The sequence below is a fragment of the Pempheris klunzingeri genome, chromosome 10, assembly GCF_042242105.1.
Source record: "Pempheris klunzingeri isolate RE-2024b chromosome 10, fPemKlu1.hap1, whole genome shotgun sequence".
Lineage (NCBI taxonomy): Eukaryota > Metazoa > Chordata > Actinopteri > Acropomatiformes > Pempheridae > Pempheris > Pempheris klunzingeri.
This window is the reverse complement of record NC_092021.1, coordinates 13,255,626-13,279,266: the sequence shown is the minus strand read 5'-3', so window position 1 is coordinate 13,279,266 and position 23,641 is coordinate 13,255,626. Positions and strand designations below refer to the sequence as shown.

The 23,641-nt window shown below is 42.0% G+C and overlaps 1 protein-coding gene across 1 annotated transcript in view; it reads left to right on the top strand.

Moving 5' to 3' along the window:
• The window catches only part of epha3 (eph receptor A3), a 94,722-nt gene that overhangs the window by 975 nt on the left and 70,106 nt on the right, over positions 1-23,641 (top strand). The window contains exons 2-3 of the mRNA XM_070837528.1: positions 6,686-6,750; positions 16,217-16,877. Of these exons, the coding sequence (XP_070693629.1) occupies positions 6,686-6,750; positions 16,217-16,877 (726 nt within the window). The remainder of the gene's footprint in view (positions 1-6,685; positions 6,751-16,216; positions 16,878-23,641) is intronic.

The window sequence follows — 23,641 nt, the reverse complement described above, 5'->3', positions numbered from 1 at the left end:
AGCCTCCTGCTGTACTTGGAAGATTTGCTGAACTTTCTCAAAAATGTTGACAAGCAGTGCCAGTGTCCCGCCCTGTGGGTAAGGTGTTTTGTGGAAGGGGGTCAAGAGAAAAAGGAAAGGCACACGTCTGGAGCTGAAGGTTGAAACTGCGCGAGGAGGAGGAGGGGGGGGGGATACACATTTGGCTGCAGAGATTTGGGTCAGACTATCTAAAAGGAAAGGGGTCACAATTACAGTTACACCTGTAAAAATATATATATATATGTAACGATTAAATAAAACACTCAGTGTCCATGTGGATAATAGCTCTCTAATGCTGACATGGTGCTTAGCGAGGAAGGATATCAACATAGAGATGAGTGATTTAAACCTTAATGCCGATAAAGCAATTAAATTAGTCGGAATGAACCTTTAGCAGGCCTAATCTGTAATTCTAACTCCAGAGGCAGATAAAGCGAAGCAGTAAAGGAACAAAGCCACGTCCCTGATCCTTCTTCCGCCCGATGGAGAGGACTGTTACAAAGTACGTGACTCAATTTGAAGTTGTGGGAAGAGTTTGGAAAGTTTTGGTGTAGTTTTGGTCAAAAGAGCGGCTCTCATGTGACGGAGAAACTGTCCCAGAGCAGACACATAACCCAAATTAACCATCGACTGTGCTGTTGCTATAGATCTGATTCATAATCCACAGTGATGAGGACCGATGACTGGATCACTGAAAGGTCCCTCCTGAGTGTTCAGGATACTTTGTCAAACACGGTAGCTTTTTTTTTTTTTCTTAAATAAATTTGAACCTGAAGCCTGATTTCGCCAAAACGGTTATTATGTAAATCTATTCATCCAATACCAAAAAATATTCTGATGTTATACACAGTGCGTCCTGTGCCGAAGATCGCCTGATCGTCCTGATCTCCGCTCACTTGTTTTTCCAACGCAAGAGATCAATTTGATTAGAAAAAAAAAATGTGATTGGGTCAAAGTCAGCTCGGTCTAGCCTGTATAGTCAGAAATGTTGAGTTTTAAAGCTGGTGGACATTTAGTATCAGTGTCAAACATAAATACACATCATCCTGACAAAATATACAAAAGCCTATTGGTCAGTGTGTGTGTGCGTGGGTGTGGGTGTGTGTGTGTGTGTGTGTGTGTGTGTAAGAAAGAGAGAGAGAGAGAGAGAGAGAGAGAGAGAGAGTTATGTAGAAAGTTTTTAAAAAAGAAACAAAAATGTGAGGAAAAGTCCTCTAAGCGGTTTATAAGTTAGTAAGAGCAGCAAAAGTGTTGAGTTTCACCATGAAAAATAGAACCCGGCTATTAAATTCACCTTTTGAAGACATGGATCTACCAGAGAGTGTCAGTATCGAGCCGCTCGGTACTTATTTAGTATAGAAATTCAGACAGACTGCTTTACCAAAAATATGACCCTGTGACAGCACCAGAGACGCTTTGAGGTGGCGCACAGCTAATTCTCTGTGTTTCACACTGTTGGTGTAAAATGTCCCTGCTTTATAGATCGGACTGTGCTCCAGTTTCCAGTGACAACCAACGAGAAGAGGTCCTGCCATTTACTGTTATCTAGTGCAGCAGTGAAGCCACGAAGCAGGAAAAAAAAAACAACCCAAAAAACCCCCCAACCTAAAGTTACAAACTCACTGATGAGCACCAGAGCTGCATTTGAAGCAAATCAAAGGAGTCTGTAACTTTGAATATCTCCTTAAAAAGTCACCAAACACGGCAGGGAGTGTGTGTCTTCTTAGTAATTAGATTCATGTTCATAATTAGACAACACGCTCGTAAAACCTGACCTTTATTTACTTCCACTAGTCTTTGCACATTGTTCTGTGCTGCAGTCCAGCTCACACGAGTGAGAGATGAACCAGGCTCGTGTCTTTGTGCCGACGGGCTGCAGCTGATCAGGACGCACGCTGCAGATTATGAAAAGAGCGTTATGAGGAGTTATGGATGTTTGGAAACTTGAAAATCGATGTTCCTAAAAAAGGATCTGCTGTAAATCCGTCGGCACGTTCTCTGCACCTCACGTGAAGGCTTTATCAGTGAATTAGGGAATCTGGCGAAGGCCTTATTTTGCCAGCTTGTAAACTCTATTTGGACTTTTCATAGACTTGACTCAATAAACGCCATAATTACGCATTAAGAAAAAAAAAAAAACATTTCCATGAAAGTCTCAAGCCTCAACTCTGAACGGGGTGATGGAAATCTTGTGTTATTGTTTTATTATTTCCCTCCCCATTTATAAGAACACCACAAGGCAAGTAATATTTCTTGTAATCCTCTATCCCATCTCGGCATAGTGCCTCCGCCAACATTTTTTTTTTTTTTCAAAAACAGCGTTTACCGTGTGGCTTTCATTAGGCCGTAGTAGTCGTGCATAAAACTTTGTGGAAAAGTTGAGGGGAAATACTGAGAAAATCCCCCAAGAATATCATTCAGTGGTGGGAATTCATTTTAACCAGATATGAAATATCTATATTATATCTATTTGTGAAATATCTATATTTGTCTCCACATTTAATCGAATAGAAATGTCAAGTTGTTAGTTGTTGTTTTTTTTTTTTTCTGTGGTGCAGCGCGTCCCTTTGCGTGGGTTTTCGGTGTGATTCGGCCCGCTGCGGGGCGTCGGGAGGCCTTGGGTATTTTTAGCCGGCGGTAGGGAGGCTTGGCCCGGAGAGCCCGGCGCAGCAGTCCCGCTGGGACCAATGGGCGTTTGTGAGCGATGGTACCTTTCAGAGGTGCTGGAAATGTGCTTACATATGCCCCTCCTTTAAAAATAACCCCCCTTTCTCCACTTAATATATTGTAGGTCTATATTTATATGCGTCTGGTGGCCAAACATTGAGCTGAAGATGGAGATGGCATCTTCAATTTAACACCACGTGTTTTAAGCTTCAAGGATAGATAAAAAAGATAAGACTTGAGTGTGTGTGTGTGTGTGTGTGTGTGTGTGTGTGTGTTTCTGCGTGAAAGTTAATGTAGGATTGTGTATAGAGATAAAAGATTATACAGTATGTGTGCAGGAGTGCTGTACGCCTTTATGAGAGTGTGTAAGTCTGTGTATGTACATTGGATCTAAGCATAAGGTATAAGAATAGAAGAAAGAAAGAAAGAAAGAAACAGGAATGGGGGCAGAGGGGTTGGGCAAGCAGCAGCAACATCAGACAGAGCGACTCTGCACTTGAATAATTCATAATGGGAGGTGAACACTTCACCCTTTAACACAGACACAAGTCGCCTTGCTTTGCCTGCACTGCGGCCTGCCAACCTTCACAAGCGCAGAGCCAGGCTGCAAAGACAAAGCCCTCTCCGCTTTGTTCGATGGGAGATAGCAGGAGATGTGTGTGCAACTTCTCCATTCTGTTCTCTTCTGCTCTGAATGGAGCGACTGTGTCCAGATGGGAGGGTCTCTGCTTTGCTGATCAAGCCATGTGTTGATTCTAGACCAGCGTCTCTGACTGACAGCTTCTTCTTCCACTCATCCAACATTTTAATTCTCTCTGTGCCCGAGGATTAAATTTCCATGTGCATCTGTTGTTTCCCCTCATCGTATTTTACTGGAGGTGAGGGACGATGGAATTAAAGTTTGTGCTCGTCAGTCATAGTGGTTAATGTAGCTGTTGAATTCTGAGAACGCAGACATCGAAATAGGCACGCTGTAGAACGTCTCATGTAAATATTTCAGCATATGCTATTGCTAGGGATACTAGGTCACTAGCAAGTGAAAAAAAAAAGAGAGAATTAATGTTACATGACAAGTGGTCTCGAATTGTATTTGCAAGGGTGCTCGTTGTGTTTACTGGCTGCGTGATAGAGTACACCCTCCCAAACAAATCTGTATTCCCATCAGTTTACCATGAAAACTTGAAGGACATTCTGGTTCCCATGTGGCATGATGCCTCCTCCTTCCTCCCTGTTGTCAGGGTCAGTTAACGTGGGTGTCTGATGGTGGCCTAGGTATGTGTTGTATATTGACTCACCTGTTTCTACCTCTGATGTTTTGCTCCCTCCCAGACTGACTAAGTTTGCTATTAATACTCCTAGTTTCCGTTTAGAGACACTCCCCGATGGGGCAGGGGCTATATGCTTGGCTGACGCCAGCTTGCTAACAGACACTGTGAGTGTGTGTGTGTGTGTGTGTGTGTGTGAGTGAGTGAGCAAGAGTAAGAAAGACTGTCAGCAGAGGTTTGTGTGTGCTCTTATATTGTGCCCGCTTGAGTACGCATGTGCGGAGACATGTGCATGTTTCGGTGGAAGTCTGAAGTGTACGTGTATGTATACCCACAGTATACGTGGGATTGTGTGCAAACGTGTGTTTGTAAATGCTTTAATTTTGAGTGTGGATGTGTATTTAGCTATTTGGCACATTTTTATCACGAATACATGTGCGTCAGTGTTTGTTTACTCCATTAGTTCCTTGGATGGGGTGCATCTTTTTGTGTGATTTTGTGCTTTTCATAACTGTGCACAGGGTTAGCGCTTATGCATGCTCTCCCGAGTGTGTTTGTGTGCGTGTGTGGGTGCTGGTTTCCCTAGCCAAGTGCAGCTGGAGGGGGCTTTTTCTTCCTGCGATACAAGAGCCGTCTAATTTTCTGCTCTCAAATTCCCCCGCTTGGCTCAATTTGAGTGGTGGGCTCGGCTCGTTGAGAAATGTAAATTGGAAGCAATGGCCCTGGATGCTGAGCTGCTATTATCTGACATGAACAGATAGCTTCATTAGACTCTAATAGGAATGTGTCTACTGCCACTCAACCAGCTGAGTGGCTTAGCATGGCTACAGCTCAGGTGAGCCTCAATTTAGCAGCTTTTTGAGCCTGGAATTTGATAATACGTCTCCCTCTGTGTGTATTTTCCTTTCACCGCTTACCTTTCAGGCTCTTTTTTTGCCACACTGGCTGAAGAAAATGATAATTTCCATGTCAACCTTTATTTCAGCGTGAAACAACAATTAATTCACAGAGTGGCGAAATCACTTTCCTCTGCAAATTTCTGTCACACTGCTTGTGAGGGGTAAATTTTGCTTGACTAAAATAGTTTTCACAGTGCCACAGCAGTACGTCATGACCCACAAATACGCTCTTTAACTGTCTTTTGCGATGTTTATACTCTTGCTTACTGGAGCTTTGAATGGGAGAATACAGGGAGATTGTCCTGCTCATATTTTCACAGCGAATAGAGTTACAGCTGCAGGGCCTGACTGCACTGCTGCTTCGCTTTGTTGTGTATGTGTGCACTTGCTCGGGTGAGTGTGTGTGTGTGTGTGTGTGTGTGTGTGTGTGTGTGCACTCGTTTGTGTATGTTGGTGTGTGTGTTGAGCTGTGACCAGATTTGCTCTGAGCGGGATGACAAAGAGGCTGAGTCAGTTTCAGGTTCAAACTTGAACACACCATCAGACCAGTGGAACTTCATTGTTCAACTATCTTTTTACATTAGCTGATTACTTCTCCTCTACTTTTCACGCATGTTTGTAGTCACAGCAACAAATAATTTTCTTATTTTCTTGATTGTACCAAAGAAGAGGCCCTGAAAAAGTAAACTCAGTTTTGTTGTTTAATAATAAAAAGAGAGACACATTTGTTTCTTCTTTACATGACGATAAGGCATCATATTAATTTTTTCTCAGTTCTCCTTTTGAGAAATAAAAACTAAACTCAAAATTTGATTTATTCAAAGTAATATAGCCAACCTATTTCTATTAGTTATATTGCAGCTGCGTAAAGAGTTTCTCTCTCTGTTATTTTATTTGAAGTGAATGTGCACACGAGCTATATTTGGTTATTGTTTCCTGATTGTCCCTAAACAGAATCTAATGCCAAAGTGACAGTGACTACTACATTCACACTATAGCCACGTGTATATACATGGGGAAATGGTGTAAGACATTTTGTGTGCACTTTGCTCTGTGTACTAATATTTTTTGTCTGAGGAGGTGGGCAGTTGAAGTGCAATTACCAGTAAGTCATGACACCAAAGTGCTTGGCACTTACTCACGCTAAGTACTGACATGGCTGCACCATCACGCTAATGGAGCTCCTTGTCTTATTTGTCCTATCTATCTATCTATCTATCTATCCATCTATCAGACATGGATTTCCCTCCCTACATCTTGGCTTCTGTTTGATTTTTATTTTGTTTTCATTGTGACTAATTGAATTTCTGACCACCTTTGAAACTTTTGATTGGATCTGAAGATTTGATTTGATGCAGTTTTGCTTTCCCCAGTGACATTCCAATCACCGTGGGTGTATGCGTGGCTCCATAGACCGGGGGTCAAATGGGTCAAAAGCTTGAGATTTGTAAAATAAACACTTCTTGCTGTGGTTTTTGAAATGTTAGCTCTACTTTGGTTCCACATCTCTTCTGGTTATCAGTGTCGTAACTAGTTTGCACAGCCAAGGTCTGCTTTGATCCTTTACACAGCAAGATGAGTAAACTGGCTCTCACCGTTGCTTAGTATAGGATACATGTAGTGTGTGTGTGTGTGTGTGTGTGTGTGTGTGTGTGTGTGTGTGTGTGTGTGTGTGTGTGTGTGTGTGGCAGCTGAGTAAATAAAGTCGTGATCAGTGCTTGAGGTTGGTGATCCCTCCTGTGGGATTAGATGAAGGCTAATTGGGGCTAACAAGGACTACACACTCATATGCTCTCTTTTGTTTTCCCTCTCTCTTTCTCCTCCTCACCACAGTCAACCTGTTAGACTCTAAAGCAAGCCAAGGGGAGTTAGGATGGATTTCCTACCCATCGCATGGGGTGAGTATCCTCTATCTCTATATTTATCATTATGCCTGGACATGCTTACATTTGGAGGACAGACCCACCAGCATGAACTGGATGTGGGATTCAGCCCTGCACCACATGAAATCGGGATTTTCAAACTCCCGTGGTTCTCACTATGTCATGTTGACTCAATGAGCCAAGTGCAGATTAACCCACTTTTCTTTAGATGTTTTTGTGCATTCTCCATCTTGCAGGTTAAAGGTTAAGCATTTGGAGCTTGCCATATGGTCAAGATGCTTAAAGGAAAATGTACTGTGTGTATGTCTGGATGTTTAAAGAAAGATTAAGGCATTAAAAAGGTTTTAGGCTGTAGGCACAAAGGCTTCGACGCAAGAATCTCGTAAGGCTTGCGCTTTTTTAGTAAATATCACATCAGCAATAGTGATAGCAATTTAGTGCTGTTGCATGTAAACAGTTTAATTTCATTGTTGAGATTTCACCTGTTTAATCCATTTGTTGTTAACTGAAAATACGCCCCACCTCATTCTGTCTGTTACACATGCTTTAATACAGTTATTAGTCTTTTAACATACAATTTTCAAATTTGTTAGACGCTAATTTTATTTTCAGTAAAGGACAATTCCAATTATGAAATTCTTAATCCAAGCCTGTGCTTCAGGAACTGACCTCTGTTGCATTACTTCTATTCAGGTCCCACTTATTTAAAAGACGCAAAGGGTGCCAAAATTCTTGGCACAAAAATAAATAAATAATTCCAGCAACGGCAACAAGAATATTATTACATGAGAATTGTACAGCTTTCATTACAAAATAAAAAACATCCAGCAATGTTGCAGCAACATAGTCTTTACTTTTTGGAAAACAATGTCTGCAGCCTCATCCAGCAGCCTCACTCTGCTATAAAGTCCCTCCAGTGGGCTCTCGCTCAGTGTTTATTTGTCTAACTAGTTAGACTACTGTGCCTTGGGGCTGGCACTGACACACACACACACACACACACACACACACACACACACACACACACACACACACACACACACACACACACACACACACACACACACACACACACACGTATGCATACATGCATACACGCACGCGCACACACACACGCACTTCCTCATTTTTTTCCTTTATTAAGTGTTAGAATTACTCTTTGGCAGTAGCTTAAGGTAATCCAGTCATTTGTTCCGTGGAGCTGCCAAACCTTGTTTCCCTCAGCCATATACAGCGCTGGCACCATAAAAAACGTTCAGTTTCTTTGTGAGGTTGAACCACAATGAAAAAATGACCCGAAGGAAAAAGTGCAGACTGTTTAAAATGCATTCAGTCCAAAGACAATTGCAGACTACAGGACAATTGCTTGACCATTTAAAGGGAGAGATTGATGTTGTGCTGATAGAAGTTATTCACGTGTGAGTAAGTAGGAAAATGTGGGCCGATATTGCGAGCTTGATCCAACACTGGACATTGGAATGTGTGATAGAGGTTATGCAGCGTGCACAGCGAGCTCTGCTTTATTTCAAGTAATTTGTTTTGAACAAGCTCAGAAGAAATGCTTCATACAAATGATGCAGGAGTGGGAGAAAATGTCATTATGAAATGAGGATGATTCCGAAAAGAAAGAGAGGGGGTAGGAGATGATGAAAAGAGGGAGAGTAAGGGGGAGGTGAAGGGGATGATGAGACAGAGAGATAGAGAGAGGAAGAAAGAGGGGAAAGGAGAGTGGGAAGGACAGGAATGGATGAGAGAGAGGGACAGAGAGCCAGATATTGCTGATGATCAAGTCCTCAAGGTGAATCATCTGTAATTACTCACGTCATCCACTGACTGCGCTCCGATAAGCAGCCTTCCCTGAGAGACTGCTGTTCACAAATGATTTCTCATAATGTGGCAGTGGCACTGAGCCCACATACACACACACACACACACACACACAGAAACATTCATTCACATTGATGGAGAGGCCGTGGCTATTGGCCTACCGAGACACAACGTGCTCCGGTCACAACAAATTAAGAGCTTAGCCTCCCCAGGATGTTCACTCCGGAGCCATGGACTAGACTGACAAGTGTGTGTGTGTGTACTTGTGTGTGTGAGTGCGTGTGATCCAGATATACTGTTATCTGTCTGGGAGGCAGGCTGATTGCTGAGCAGTGTCCAGGGGGCTTAGCCCTTCACAAGACTAAAGAGTGTTAAAGATTACATTCTTGCGTGCTTTGAAAGCATTCTTCAGCAACAAACCAACACCCCAGACACGGACTGTGCATACAAAATAGAATTAATGGGCAAATACAAAGTGAAGTCAATTTTTCACAGGAACCAACGGGGGATACAGCTGCACTGACATTTTGGCCATGACTGTTACATATGGACATGAAAAAAAGTAACGAAAACACTTTATTATTATTTGCAATGTGCAATTTGATATGTTCAGCTGAAATGCTGAAATATTGAGATATTTCAACTATTGAAACTAATAGATGTGCTTAAGTTCAGCAAACCAAGTCAAATCGAAACTTATTTTGCAACATCCTCAGCAAAAGCAGATGTTTAAGTAAGAAAAAAGTCAGATGTCAGATGTTAAAAAACATAGTGTTCCTTCTAGGAAAATCAGTATTACAGTATATGAAGTCAATGAGAGTGTTAAATCAGCACTTAAAAAAACAGAGGAGAAAAAAAGGGGAAAAATGTATAGTGAAATATCCTGCTTCTAAATGTTTTTAGGTATATTTTATATACAAGCTCTACCCTCTGCAGGACTGTGTCTTACAGTCTTTTATAGAAGTAAAAGTAAGTGGTTTTACATATACTGGCTGGTAGCAAATAGAAAATAGTTTAAGCGTACAGGAGAAATAAATGAAACAAAGCAACTTCATTTTGGCTCGTTTTTTTCTCATTCAGCAGAAGTCATATCATCATATGCAATATAAACCTTTTTCTTTTTCTACATTGCTTCAGTAGACCAAGATATAACTTGAATATCAAAAAAAGACCCTACCGTGGCGCCCTGTTATAATGAACACGGCACACGGGAAAATCCCATGACATTACAACCTCATCTTTCCAGGAATCTATTTACTGGTCACTCATGTATTCAGCAACATGTTTGTGTAGCAAATGTTAGTTAGTTAACTTAGATTGATTCATAAATCTGCAATCAGGAGACATCTGTTTGTTCCTTGCTCAGCAGAATGAGGGAACCAAAGACCATCCTGATATAAGGACTGTAAAACGACCACCCCGAAATAAAGACTGTACAGGTTATGAGTTAGACCGTACATACACATCATACATAGTGAAGGCATGTAAATTACTCATGAAAGGAAGGCTGGAACATTCAGAGTGCACATAAACATGTTGATTACTCATGAAACAAAACTGATTACCACACATTGGCATTACCTGAACTTTTTTATGGGGATGAAGAAGCTTGACATCTATTGAATAAAGCCAGCAGTCCGAGTGTGTGAACCGTACATATGCTGTCAGGGACGATGAGAAATATTCAACACAAACACATTCACACATTCCAATTCTCAGGTCTGCAAGGAGAGGGCGGGGGTGTAATGGCATAGCTTTTTATATTCTGGACTAAGTCCATCACTTCAGCCAGTCAGCTCTCTCTCTCTCTCTCTTTTTTTTTTTGAAACTCTCAGAGCACAGACTGCTGTTTCAACTTCTTTAGTCACCCAAGGGCTCTTAAAGCCCCCCATGCTCGGCTGCCACCCCATCTGCGAAATCGGCCTGACCAGCATAAAATGCTCTCCCCACAACCCAGAAAGAGAGAGAGTACAGAGAAAAGCCCATCCATAAACGAGGATTAGCAGGGCAAGGCAAGGGACCAGAGAGGAGGAGGAGGAGGAGGAGGAAGAGGAGGAAATATAAAGTGGGCTAGAGTTACTTTCTTCCTGGTAACACCAGTTGATGCAAAACCTCTGACTGACAACAAGTGTATGGCAACATTTTTAAAATTATTTCAAACTCAATTGGGCATTAATATTCCCCAAAATAATAAAACATTATAGAAATGAATTCAATTAAAAAGCCATTTATCACAAATTAATAGATGTCCTACCAGTGTAACACTACAGTGTCATGAATGTGCTGCAAACACGGTTCTTTAGAATTAAACGAAAATCATCCAGCATCCTTCAGCAATCGTCGCTGATGTGTCCTTGAGCAAAGCGTAAACAAGGATTTGCAGGGCAAGGCTTGTGGCTGTTCAAAAACAGGAGGAAGGAGGAAGCAGAGAGGGTATGAAATGTGTATTCAGGTTTCTCTTTGGTAAAGCCGGCTGATGAAATGTCCTCTGACTGATATGTTGCAGTTGTCGTGTCTGTCTGTGACCTCGGTGGCCTCTATGGAGCCCAGGACGTAAGCTGGCTCCGCACTTGCTGCGGACGCTCCAGTTTTTAGATTTACATCTCCCCAACTGTAGAGGTATAGTGGACAGTTGTCAATGAACGGCATATGAACTCTGGTTCTGCCATGACTTTTTTGTAAAGCCACATTTGGCAGTTCGAAAAAAAAATGACAAAAAGGCTATTTTAACATAAATAAATTAAGATTTAAAAATAAAATGGTGAATAGAAAAAAAAACCTCCACTCATATTTCATTACGACAATTTTTTTATGATTCCCTTTTATGAAATTAAAATATTCAAGGCCTTTATTGTTAAACATTGGAATAGAAGATGTTCATTCTCAATCTTGTTTCCTAAAACACAGCTACTTTTGGTATAAATGCATTGTTACCCTATACTGACCCATATACTGGTCCATTAACTCCCATTGACCCGCATGCCTTTGAAGTGGGTGAACTGGTGCGCTGACTCGGTGACTCTGAGACGTGCCTGTTGCCGTAGTTGTAATGTCATGAGCAGATCAAGTTACCACACTCCATTTTACTGTCCCTTAAGCTGCTTCACCTACCTACAGCACAGATCAGAGAGACCAGGGGCAAGATCATCAAACTGTGCCCCAACTGTGACCATCAGGGGTCGGGGTCAGAGGTCACAAGAACCGGTGCAGGGTCCTAGTGTTGTTATATATCAATTAGAAGGCCGGGAGAGGAGAGTTACGCCCCCCTGGAGAGAAACAAGGGGGTGGCTGCTCACTTTAGATCTTTATTTATCCTGGTTGACACACAAACAGGTCCCCACATTCACAGTGTGAGTTTCCTCTGTTGGTGGCAGAACACCCAGAGCAAGAAGTAGCAGTGGTCGAAATTTTGCTTTTGATTAAAAAAAAAAATACTATCATTGAATGTAATGTGGAGCTTTGCAGAACTGTCCAATATTTTCACACTTGTCTTGCAGTTGAGTAGCTCTTGAAGTAATTGAAGTGTCCAGAACTTCCTGTGTATGTGGCTGGTTGATTCATCATAGCACAGGCTGCAGGCTCACGGGTGCTGTAGTACGTAGTGCTATCATCGCTCTCTCCTAACTCGTGCTTTTCTGGATCTGATTAATTACGTTGATACGTTCTCTATTCATTTCCTCACTCTGCCTTCCTGCTTATCAAGTGAAGGACAGAAAACAAGGCTTAGCTAACTAACCCAGGGAAGTGATTCAAGGTTGGAGGAGATCATTCTTATGATGTCATGTTTGGGGACTGGGAGGAGGAGGAGGGTAGCTCCATGTAATAGATGCTATCCTCCAGAGTGGGATCCTCACATCATAGCGGAGGTCTCATTTACTTTGGCAGAGACTTGCTCAAGTCAAGCCATCGTCTCTGGAACTGGATATAGCATGCTCACCATACACATACATACAGGCGTATACACACACATGGGTTTGATTTTGACCCCTGTGTGTGTTTGTGTTCGGCAAACTTCAGACCCCTCCCAAAGACAGCTTAAAAGCAGAGAGCCATCTATCACAGTCGTTTTAGATTTAGTCCAGTTTGCATCATATTGGCAGACATTAAAGTACATAAAGACATGAGAGATTAGGCCTGCAGCTCATCTGCTTACAGCATCTGCTCATAAAGGCTCGTACAGGTCACATGCACACGTTCATGCAAAATTACAATTGCACAGAAGCGCAGAACACATTAATACGCAGGAAAGTAAACGCACATGTATTTGCTCACTCAATACTACACACATACTTTGTACAATGTCCATAGACAAACGCACGCACACGCTGTGCCCTCCACCTTTAGGCCACTTAAAAACCAATTTTGTCAGAGTAGCTTACTGTTCAGGGTAAGGGAAAATTAAACATCACACAATGAAATGTAAGAACAATTTTCTGAGTATGTGGAGAAGCTCTTGAAGTAACAAGACAGGATAGGTGTAAAACAGAGCGGATACTTAAGTCTCCCTCATTTACATTTGCTTCATCCTCTTAAGTTTTTCAATATAGCAGCGAGGTAGAAAGAAAGTCACAGATTCAGCAATGTGCATGCAGTGCATGCTCTCTATATTTGATTATAAAAATCTATTTTTCCAGCCATAATATTGAATACTTTACATTCATCCATGGCCCCGTTGCTGTTTGCCACTGCTGTGTTGTAATTATGAGCCACAACTTGTGAACTAATAGTTCATTTTCTCAGAAAGGCAAAGATGTACAAACTACTCTGTCTTCCAGAAATTATGTTTAATTTGTTCTCACAAATATGTTTTAGAGGAAATGTAATTGTTGCCAGGACTATGTTCACTGTTTTTTTTTTTAAGGAAGTATTATTGTCGTGTACAAAGTGCAGGACTTTGGCACCAGTGAAGAGTGTTTGCATCCTGAGGTCCACATAGGAATACAAAGAACTGTGGTTAAAGTTAGAAAAAGATACTGGTTTTAAACGTCATCAGCTACAATGCCACACACAGATATACAATATAGGGAAAACAAATAAAATACAAAAGTTTTCCAATTTAACATACAGTTTCATTGAAACTTCTCCTCATTAATTTGATAAAAAAGAAAAAAAAAATCGTGCAACACTATGTTACTCTCCAAACTTCTTTTACAAATGTAATATGTAGGCAACAGCGATGTAATGAAAGATATGTTGCAATGCGCTCAGCTCATGGTTCTATACACACAATTCAGCTTTGTGTGATTAAGTTGGAGTATCAGCACCTTCACTGGCCTATTTTCAGGTGTTTTCAGGCAGGATGGGAACCTTTATATTTCTGTATTGAGTATTTGTAGCAGGTAATATTCCCATTGACTGTTTTTAACCAACACAAGTGACAGATCACATGTGCACAAGAAAGATAGATTCCCAGTTGTGCTGCGTTTAATCCTTGCTGAAAGACTAAAGACTAAAGACAGGAAAAAACTAAAATAAATCTAAAAATATATATATATATAAATAGAGAGAGAGAGAGAGAGAGAGAGAGAGAGAGCGAGAGAGAGCTGAAGTAGTGGATGCTTTGTTTTCATCATGTTCCAGTGAGTATATTGTCTTATCAAACAAAATGTCAACAGAACCACCAATCATAGTGGCCAATCTTGTCTTCCCTCTGCTCTCTGTTGTGTCAAGGGATATCATCAAACCGTTTTATATGTCATCACGTCATTATTTCTACAGATACTTTAAGTCAAGCTATTGAAATCGTGAGTAAAGCGAGGTGAAATGTTAAGTTTAGCTTCACCTCTCTATATTCAGCCCCACTCAATTCTGTCTACTTTCCCCTGTTATTGTTGAGCCTATAGAGAGCTCGGACTCCGCTGTGATGAATGAGGTGACGCCAAGGAAAGCATGACAGGAGAGACTAAACACCAATGGAATCCCTCCCCTCAATTTTCCTCTCACTTTATCTCTCCCTCCTTCTTCCGAGTGCTAGTTTTTTAGCTCTATCTCTTTCTCTTTCTTTTTCTCTTTCTCTTTCTCTCTCTCTTTCTCTCTCTCTCTCTCTGGGGTGTTTCATTAACTTTACTGAGAGATGAAAAACAAGTGGCCATCCTTCAGTTTGAGAGCTCCTTGAACACCGGGCACTCATAGCTATGCTTTACACCCACACAAATGCGCACACATACACAGACGCAGCCACACATACAGGCACACAAAAACATGTAATAGAGAACCTAGACTTTCTTACCTCATCATTAATTTCTGTGTTCAGGCTGAAAGCACCTGCTGTGCCTGCCTGCTATGGGACCTTAAACACTTCACATGAGCCTTATGTGAATGCATATGTGTGTGTGTGGGTTTATGTTTCCATTAATGCATGTGTGAAAAGAGCGATAATTCAGTTTCCACTTACCCAGAAAGTGTTTCTCTTTCTCTGTCTCTCGCTTAGAAGAAGAAAGCGCTGCTCATTCAGGCATACATCCATTCTGAATTTCACAGAAAGAAAAAAAAAAAAATAGAAAAAGCATCCATTTGAACGTTTAGAGCCATTCATTCTAATGACTGTCATTTTAACCACAATGAGCCCAGTGTTTCAGGTGTTTGCCCATTCATCATCACTGTGATTCAGTGTTGATTTGCCTGGACAGCGAAGCCAAAGCGCATGATCAATGAGTCTTCCCGCTGTGTTGAATTCAAAAGGAATGACCCCACTTTCTTTTTTCTCCTCTCCCCTCATTGCTTTCTCCCAGTGGAGGGAAAATGTAAGATAGACACGAACGTTCCTGGTATACACTCACATCTGTCTGTACTCCGTAGCTTCTTTTGTTTCATAGTGGATTCAGCACGTTTCCTTTAGTAGGAGTAGTACTGTGATGCAAATAACCAAGACTGCAGCTTGAAAGTCCTCACTTTGTAGAGAACAAAAACATGTTAGTAAAAGGGTGGAAAAAAAAACACTATGAGGTTTTGCCAATATTTAAAAGCAATTAAGCAGTTTCACACAAATTTAGTCGGATTGAGACGGGAAATCACAGTTCATGGTTTTTCTCTGAGATATTTTCATAGAGCTCTAATCTAGAAAATTTGGCTATGCCAGCAAATTTGCTTTTAATTAATTTGAGTAATTTACAAGAGATCTAGTAGTGTGATTTTTTCACCCTTAAGTGTTTATTAGATGCTTAGTATTCAGCAAGAGTGAATCTGAATCTAAATAATTCATCTGTAAATGCTTACAGGGTGGAGATAACTTTATTTTTCTCTCTGCTATCCTCCCTTCCTTTCCTCTTTCTTCCTCTTTCTCCCTCTTACTCCAAATTCCCTATTTCCCACCCCTTTCTCTTCAACTTTCCTCCAATGTCTTTGCTCCTTTTTTCTTCTATTTTGACCCCAAACCCTCTTTAACCTCTAACCCCTTGCTCTCTCTCTCTCTCTCTCTCTCTCTTATTTTTCTTACATCTTTTTACCAAATCTTTTTCATCACTTTTTCATTCCACATTTCCTCAAAACTCTGTCTGCTTCCTATACTATCACCTCCTTTGAATCCATCCTCTTTCTACCTTTTTCTCAAATTTGCCCACTCTCTTTCCTTGCATTTGGTTATCTCTCTGTCTGTCGCTCCTTTTTCGTCTCCCCGTTTCTCTCCTCCACCTCTCCCTCTTTTTATCTTTTTCAGTGGGAAGAGATCAGTGGAGTGGATGAGCACTACACTCCCATCAGGACCTTCCAGGTCTGCAACGTGATGGAGTACAGCCAGAACAACTGGCTTCGCACCAACTGGATCCCTCGCCAGTCAGCCCAGAAGATCTACGTAGAGCTGAAGTTCACCCTGAGGGACTGCAACTCCATCCCGTTGGTCTTGGGCACCTGCAAGGAGACCTTCAACCTCCTCTATCTGGAAACAGACGACGACCAGGGCAGCCACTTCAGAGAGCACCAGTTCTCTAAGATAGACACCATCGCCGCTGATGAGAGTTTCACCCAAATGGACCTTGGAGATCGCATTCTCAAGCTCAACACCGAGGTGCGCGAGGTGGGTCCCATGACCAAGAAAGGCTTCTACCTGGCGTTCCAGGACGTGGGAGCCTGCGTAGCATTAGTTTCAGTGAGGGTTTACTTCAAGAAGTGCCCGTACACTGTGAGGAATCTGGCCTCCTTCCCTGATACGGTGCCCATGGACTCCCAGTCTCTTGTGGAGGTCAAAGGCTCATGTGTCAATCACTCCAAAGAGGAGGAGTCTCCACGAATGTACTGCAGCACAGAGGGGGAGTGGCTCGTGCCTATTGGGAAGTGTCTATGCAATCCGGGGTACGAGGAGAGAAGCAACACCTGCCAAAGTAAGACAGCTCTTCCTTCAGTCATATATTTTCATATCTCGGTACTTTCATTGTCATCCTTTCATTGTGTACTGCATGTCGACTACTGCGTACCTTTCTTCTTATATAACCCCTTATTTGTCCTCTTCACCTATCCCTGCTTGGAACCTGCAGCCTAAAAGTGTTTTTTTTATTCTGTCCTTGTTTAAAATACTATGTGAGACAATGCACAGTTTGCCAAAGCTGCAAAGTGTGCACAGTGTTGGATGAGAAAACTTAATATCTGTCAGCCCAGAACCTTTAATGTCTGTTGCCCAACCTTTGTGTATACATATGTGTGTGTGTGTGCATATGGATTCTGAATGATTGAGACCTTCAAAAGAACCCCAAAATCCCAGAGTGTTGGTGGACAGTTGCACATGTATATTTTCCATACATGTGTGTGATGTGTTATCCAGATCTTTGTGCTACAGGGTGCTGCATGCAGTGGTTCAATAGTAATCTTCTCTGTGACACATCATTAGCTATGGGAAGATCTTAACCAGAGTAGCAAGGATGGGACTGATAACGCAGAAGAAAGGAGTGAGCTGGAGTGGATGGTGAATAATGGAATAGTTGCGGTTATGGTTGTGGGTGTTGGTGGAGTCATGAGCGGGACATTGGAGTCTGGAGATACTCGACCTCACTCCAAAATGGGTTGTCGCCTTGTTGCAAAAGTTTAAAAGTATATGTCTGGCTGCCTGCCTTTGCCTTTCATTCTCAGACTGTCTGCGACATGATCATCACAGATGTTCTGCACTGATTTGAGTCGTTGCCCGCTGGTTATTGGAAAGAATCAAAATGATAATGATGTGATTGGCATCATTTAAGACTTTTTTTGCTTTTTGTGCTACAGAACTGGACTGTTTTCCACACAACTTGTTCATTGTCCGTAAAAATCCTTGTCCTCTTCATTGACTTTATTTCAATTCAATTACTTTGTCAAAAATGTTAAGTAAATGAAGCCCTAAGTCAACTTTTATATACCCGTTAGGATCAAGGAATCACTGAGTTCAAAGGTTAAATACCATAATGAGCCTTTTATCTCAGTCTGATTCAGAATCACGGTGCAATGCATTGCATTATTTTTATCATGTAAACATTTGTTTCTATGGCTGGTGTAACTGCACCTCATCAGTGTTTCTCTGCAACAATAATTTTTGGATCTGTACAGTAGCTCATCCACTACAGCAGCTGCATGATGAGTGTTTTCATGGCCATGATTTATTCAAGTACTTTGGTGTATAATGTAAAATAACAATAGTGGTGATTTATACTTTCTTCATGCTCCACTGGTTTATGCTTCTGTATATATTTTTTGATCAAGCCAATTAGAAAACTGCTCACAGAGACAGAAGCACTAGCTCTATAGAGCAGAAGCTTCTGTCATATATGTTCCATGAAAGCCTTTCCCTTTGTTGTGGCTCGTTCCTGTGGTCCATGTCATCCTAGATGTGCTCCACTTTTCTCAATTTAAGTGAGCTCCTCACTCTGCTTAAGAAGCCAGACACAGCACCTATTTAAAAGCAGCCACCTCTGCACTGCGGCTGTTCCACAATGGCTTTAAAGTTGAAAACAGAGTTGGAAGTTTGAAGAAAAGACAGTGTGTCTATAGCTTTTTCAGTCCTAGTTATTGTAGCTTGTCTCAAATGCATCCACCTTCATCAGCTCACTCCTCTCCAGAGCCATGCCCTGTGTTAATTAAAGATCAAAGGCAGTCTCCCAGGTCAAGCCCCTGCTGTCAGGGCCGAGGGAAGCTCTTTTTCTGCGTCTGTGGACTCCAGACGAGCCTGCCTCACTGTCCAGATGCATGAGAAACTGACGCAGCTGTCAGATGACTGCCTTATTTGTACAAAATGTAAACAGATTCAGGGAGACAAAAAATGATAGGCAAAAATGGTAGTAAAAACAAGAATGCTGGTTAAAATGCACAAATTTAGCCTTTCCTTCCAAATTTGAAAGGTCAAAAAATATAGATACAAGAATGGCACATTATGTAGACAAATGGCAGACCCCTGTCTCCCTAAATACCACCCTCCTTTCACTTCCTGCCTCTCTGTGAATTGTGTGAATGTTTGGATGTATTTGACAATCTCTTATTGGTTTCAGAGAGGTCTAATGGACTCTAATAAGGTCTTATGTTACACTGGAGTGGGACAGCTGCACCAACAGGCCCCCACAGCCCCCGCGTGCAGCCGTCGGGGGCCCCAGTGCGCAGCTCGCTCTTCAGGCCCTTTGTGTTAACAGATAGATGAGCGCGTGGGGTTAGGTCACCGTACACACACATAGCGAGAAAGATGAAAACATATTTACAGTGCCACAGCCAGATAAAACAGAATGAACAGATGTCTAAACCAAGTACAAACAGACACAAATTGGGCCCCAAAACCCACTTGGTAATATTCTATCCTACTCTGCACAGACAAAGATTTTGGTTGTTGATTTAGTGTTAAATAGGCTATACATGGCAAGAAAACATACATCCTAACAGTTAGTAGTCCTATCCTAGTGCAGTTAACACCACAGATGAATAATCTAGCGATCGGGCATACTTGCTGTCAGGCAGCTGTGGTTTAAGACCAGGAGTGAGGTGCTTGCATTGTGTTGTTGTCGTCAGGTGTGACTCAGATGTGGATGGAGCACCTTTGCTGAATATTTCATGCTTTGTTTTCTTTGACAAGACACCTTGATGCAGCGTCATCCATTTACCAGATTCTCTCAGCGTTGGTGTGTGTGTGTGTGTGTGTGTGTGTGTGTGTGTGTGCGTATGTGAGTATAAGTGAGAGAGGAAGAGACAGAGTTTGAAAGCAGTTTGCTTTGTTTATACAGTCTCCAAAGTGTGTTTAAGGGCTTTAATAGAATACACACTAGTATTAGACTTTCATTACCTTGCTGAGCTGTGTGTGTGTGTGTGTGTGTGTGTGTGTGTATGTATGTGTGGGTGTTTGTGTGTGTCTGTGTAGCCAGAAATATTTGGTGAAAGCGAGGATATTTTTTCAGTGGCGCCTTCACAAGAACACACAAATTCTGTCTGGCTTTGGCAACAGGACACCATGTGTGAGCTGCTGTTGCAAGAGAGGGTGTACATGTGTGTGTGTGTGTGTGTGTGTGTGTGTGGCTGATGGCTACAACATGTCATTACATATCTCACAGGATGCAGCGTATATTGCTTTGAGCGTATTTTGATATGTCATCATCCATATCAGAGCAGAAGATGTCATCAGAGCGCTGTGAGTGGGTATGGAGTTTTTCAGACTGTATGAGGTGAATGGACGTGTCACTCGTCATCGGGATTACTGTATGTTTTGTGAGCAAGCTTCGGCCTTTTCACAGAGAATGGTGAGGCCAGATCTAATCTCGCTAAGTCAGTCTTTCATCTGTCATTAGAACGGACTGGAGCAGGTGAACTAGCTCCTATCTACCATCAGTGTGAAATTCCTGCAACCCTAATTTGATCCTAAAACAGCAAACGGATGTCTGTCTGTCGAGTTTGAGTGTGTGTGTGTGTGTGTGTGTGTGTGTGTGTGTGCAAGCAGCTGTTCTGTTGTGCGTTAGAGAGAGACCCAGGTTTACATTCTTACTGGATTTATCAAGACACACAATCCTCAAACTTGCCAGCACCATAATGCTTATTATAATTACACATATGCAGTAAATCCATATACACAGACATAGAGACACATACACTGAAGCCTACTTAAGCCTGAGTTGCTGGTCTTGCCTGGATTACTTACCATATCTTATTATAAGTGGGAAAAATTTAAAGGCACTTTAAAATAGAGATTTCTAATGAGTCCTAATTATTTTGCATGGATGATAAATGTTATAAAATAATTTCTTTTGAATGACTGAAATGATTACAGCATTTCCAAGTAAAAGGGACTTTTCCTCCTTGTTCTTTCCTTCTTCCCTCTCTTCCCACTCACCCCGACGGCTGTTCTTGGCCGCTGGTTCAAAGTCCTCCTTCCATCTCATGTCGATTGTTTTATATCACTCTCCGCTCTCTCGATTAAGTGATTTTGCTGCTGCGCTCATGCACGGACGTGCTTGGCATTCAAGCAGACACATTATACATCTCTTATTGACTTTGTCACGCAAACCTACATCAACTTGACCAATGAAACACTAAAGCTTAGTTCTCTGAAATGACTCAGCATCAATTTTATCATTTGATCTCAAACAAAGCTGTATTCAACTTCCACTATGAATCAAATGACTCTCTGTAATGTCACTGGTGTTTGCTATTGCTGGCAAATGCCACTTTCTCTGTTTTTGTTCTTTTTTTATTGTTTTGCTGCTCCCAAGGATTGAGGCAAAATGGTGGAGAACCAATGTGGTTGGTGAAGAAACTTGTTTAGCATTTAGCATACAAACACTAACCCACATACGTTTCTCAGGATTGGTCGGACCACACCAGAGCTAAAATACCAGTAAATATCCATCAAGTAGTGAGATAGAGTCTCTCTGCCCCCTAGTGATCATCCATCCATCCATTGTCTATACCGCTTATCCTGCAGGGTCGAGGGGGGCTGGAGCCAATCCCAGCTGACGTTAGGCGAGAGGCGGGGTACACCCTGAACTGGTTGCACAGTCAATAACAGGGCCAACACATAGAGACAGACAACCACTCACACACACACACACACACACACACACACACCTACGGGCAATTTAGAGTCACCAGTTAACCTGACCTGCACCTAGCCTTAATTAATAACAGTGGAAGAGATCCAGCAGCACTGCTGAAGTCCCACAGTCATGCTTACACATGCCTTCTTATTTTTCTCATCACTCACATTGTTTTTTTGTATATTTTCTTGCCAAACTGTTGAGGCTGAGAGCTTTGAATTCATGGAGCTATTGGCTCTCCTCTGGTCCCTTGGAAGGACTGTGTTTGTTTGTGTTGGCCATTATATAACTGCCAGGCTCTCTACAAGAACATGTCAGCCCTACACACGCACACACACATGCACATATCTACACACACACACACACACACACACACACACACACACACACAGCCCCTAAATTACAATGACAGTCGGCCCATTTCTAATCCAACAACATACATCACACATTCCTTTCTCAACTTCTTTTGTTACTGAATATGTTTTTGCATGTACTGTACGTGTGTTTTTGTGTGTGTGTGCCTTAATTTGTCCAGTTCACTGAGTCCTCTGAGCCATTGTTTCTTATTCCAGCAGCACCCTGCTACACATCATATACCAATGTTGCACACATTCACAATAGGAGCTGCACAGTCTAGCAGAGCATAACAATAGCCTGTTACTGCTGGGCATTCAGGGCACCTCCCCACAGCCGTCGTTTAGAGGGTTCAGGCTGTCCTGAATGTGTGTGTGTTTGTTTGGGTGAATGACGTGTTATACTGTACATGGCTCTTCTCTAACACTAGTGTTCCATTGCATCAGTCTCCCCCTCTCCTGTCAGTTTAGTTTAGTGTGGAGGCTTTCTCTGCTGCAGTGTTTTGGCTGTGTGCTGGCTGGCATTTCTCCTTTTTGGAGCTGAAAAGGAGAGGAGAGGCTGAAGAAAGGACAAGGCCTGGATTGAGTGCTCCGGTGAGAAAGGTCTTGAATCATGATGTTAACGATACACTATTCAAAATCTGCAGAATGTAAAATTTTCCATCCCAACCAGCAGGAGTGCATAACCAAATCAGAATGAGTAAAACATAAACTCTCTCCTTTAGAGCTGCAACTGAGTGTTCTCTCCTGAGAAAGTCAATAGCAGAAGCTTTTTGGGAATTTCTGTTTTCTGTCTTTTGGGGCTGCACACCTTCGACACCTCATCACCTCATGTGTCAAGTTGCATTGGATCTCGGTCTGTTTACCCTCCTTTAGTGACTTCTAAGCAACTATGTTGTGGCGAAAAGTAGGGCAAACAGGTATTCCCTCACTAATGTGAGACTTAATGTGTCCAAAAGTGAATCCATGGTTATGAAGCTGACCTATTTGTGTTAATTGTTTATTTTGCACTGGTTCTACCTCTGCCCAAATTTTGAACCCCTCCAGTACTGTTTGACTTTTTAAGGATTTTCCATAACCTTGATGTGAAACAAACAAAAAGTTAATTAAAACATGCCGAGATGCCCACAGCAATTATACTGACTCCCACAACACAGCAGCCAGGAGGGGAATCTGACTGGAGGGAGGGAAAGAGAGGGAGAGAGGGAGAGAGAGAGAGAGAGAGAGAGAGAGACAGAGACATAATGAGTAGAAAGAACGAGAGAGCATTCATATACATGCAGATTGACAGACTGCATGAATATACAGTGGGGCAAAAAAGTATTTAGTCAGCCACCAATTGTGCAAGTTCTCCCACTTAAAGAGATGAGAGGGGCCTGTAATTTTCATCATAGGTATACCTCAACTATGAGAGACAAAATGAGAAAAAAAAAAAATCCAGAAAATCACTGTCTGATTTTTAAAGAATGTATTTGCAAATTATGGTGGAAAATAAGTATTTGGTCAAAAACAAAAGTTCATCTCAATACTTTGTTATATACCCTTTGTTGGCAATGACAGAGGTCAAACGTTTTCTGTAAGTCTTCACAAGGTTTTCACACACTGTTGCTGGTATTTTGGTCCATTCCTCCATGCAGATCTCCTCTAGAGCAGTGATGTTTTGGGGCTGTCGCTGGGCAACACGGACTTTCAACTCCCTCCAAAGATTTTCTATGGGGTTGAGATCTGGAGACTGGCTAGGCCACTCCAGGACCTTGAAATGCT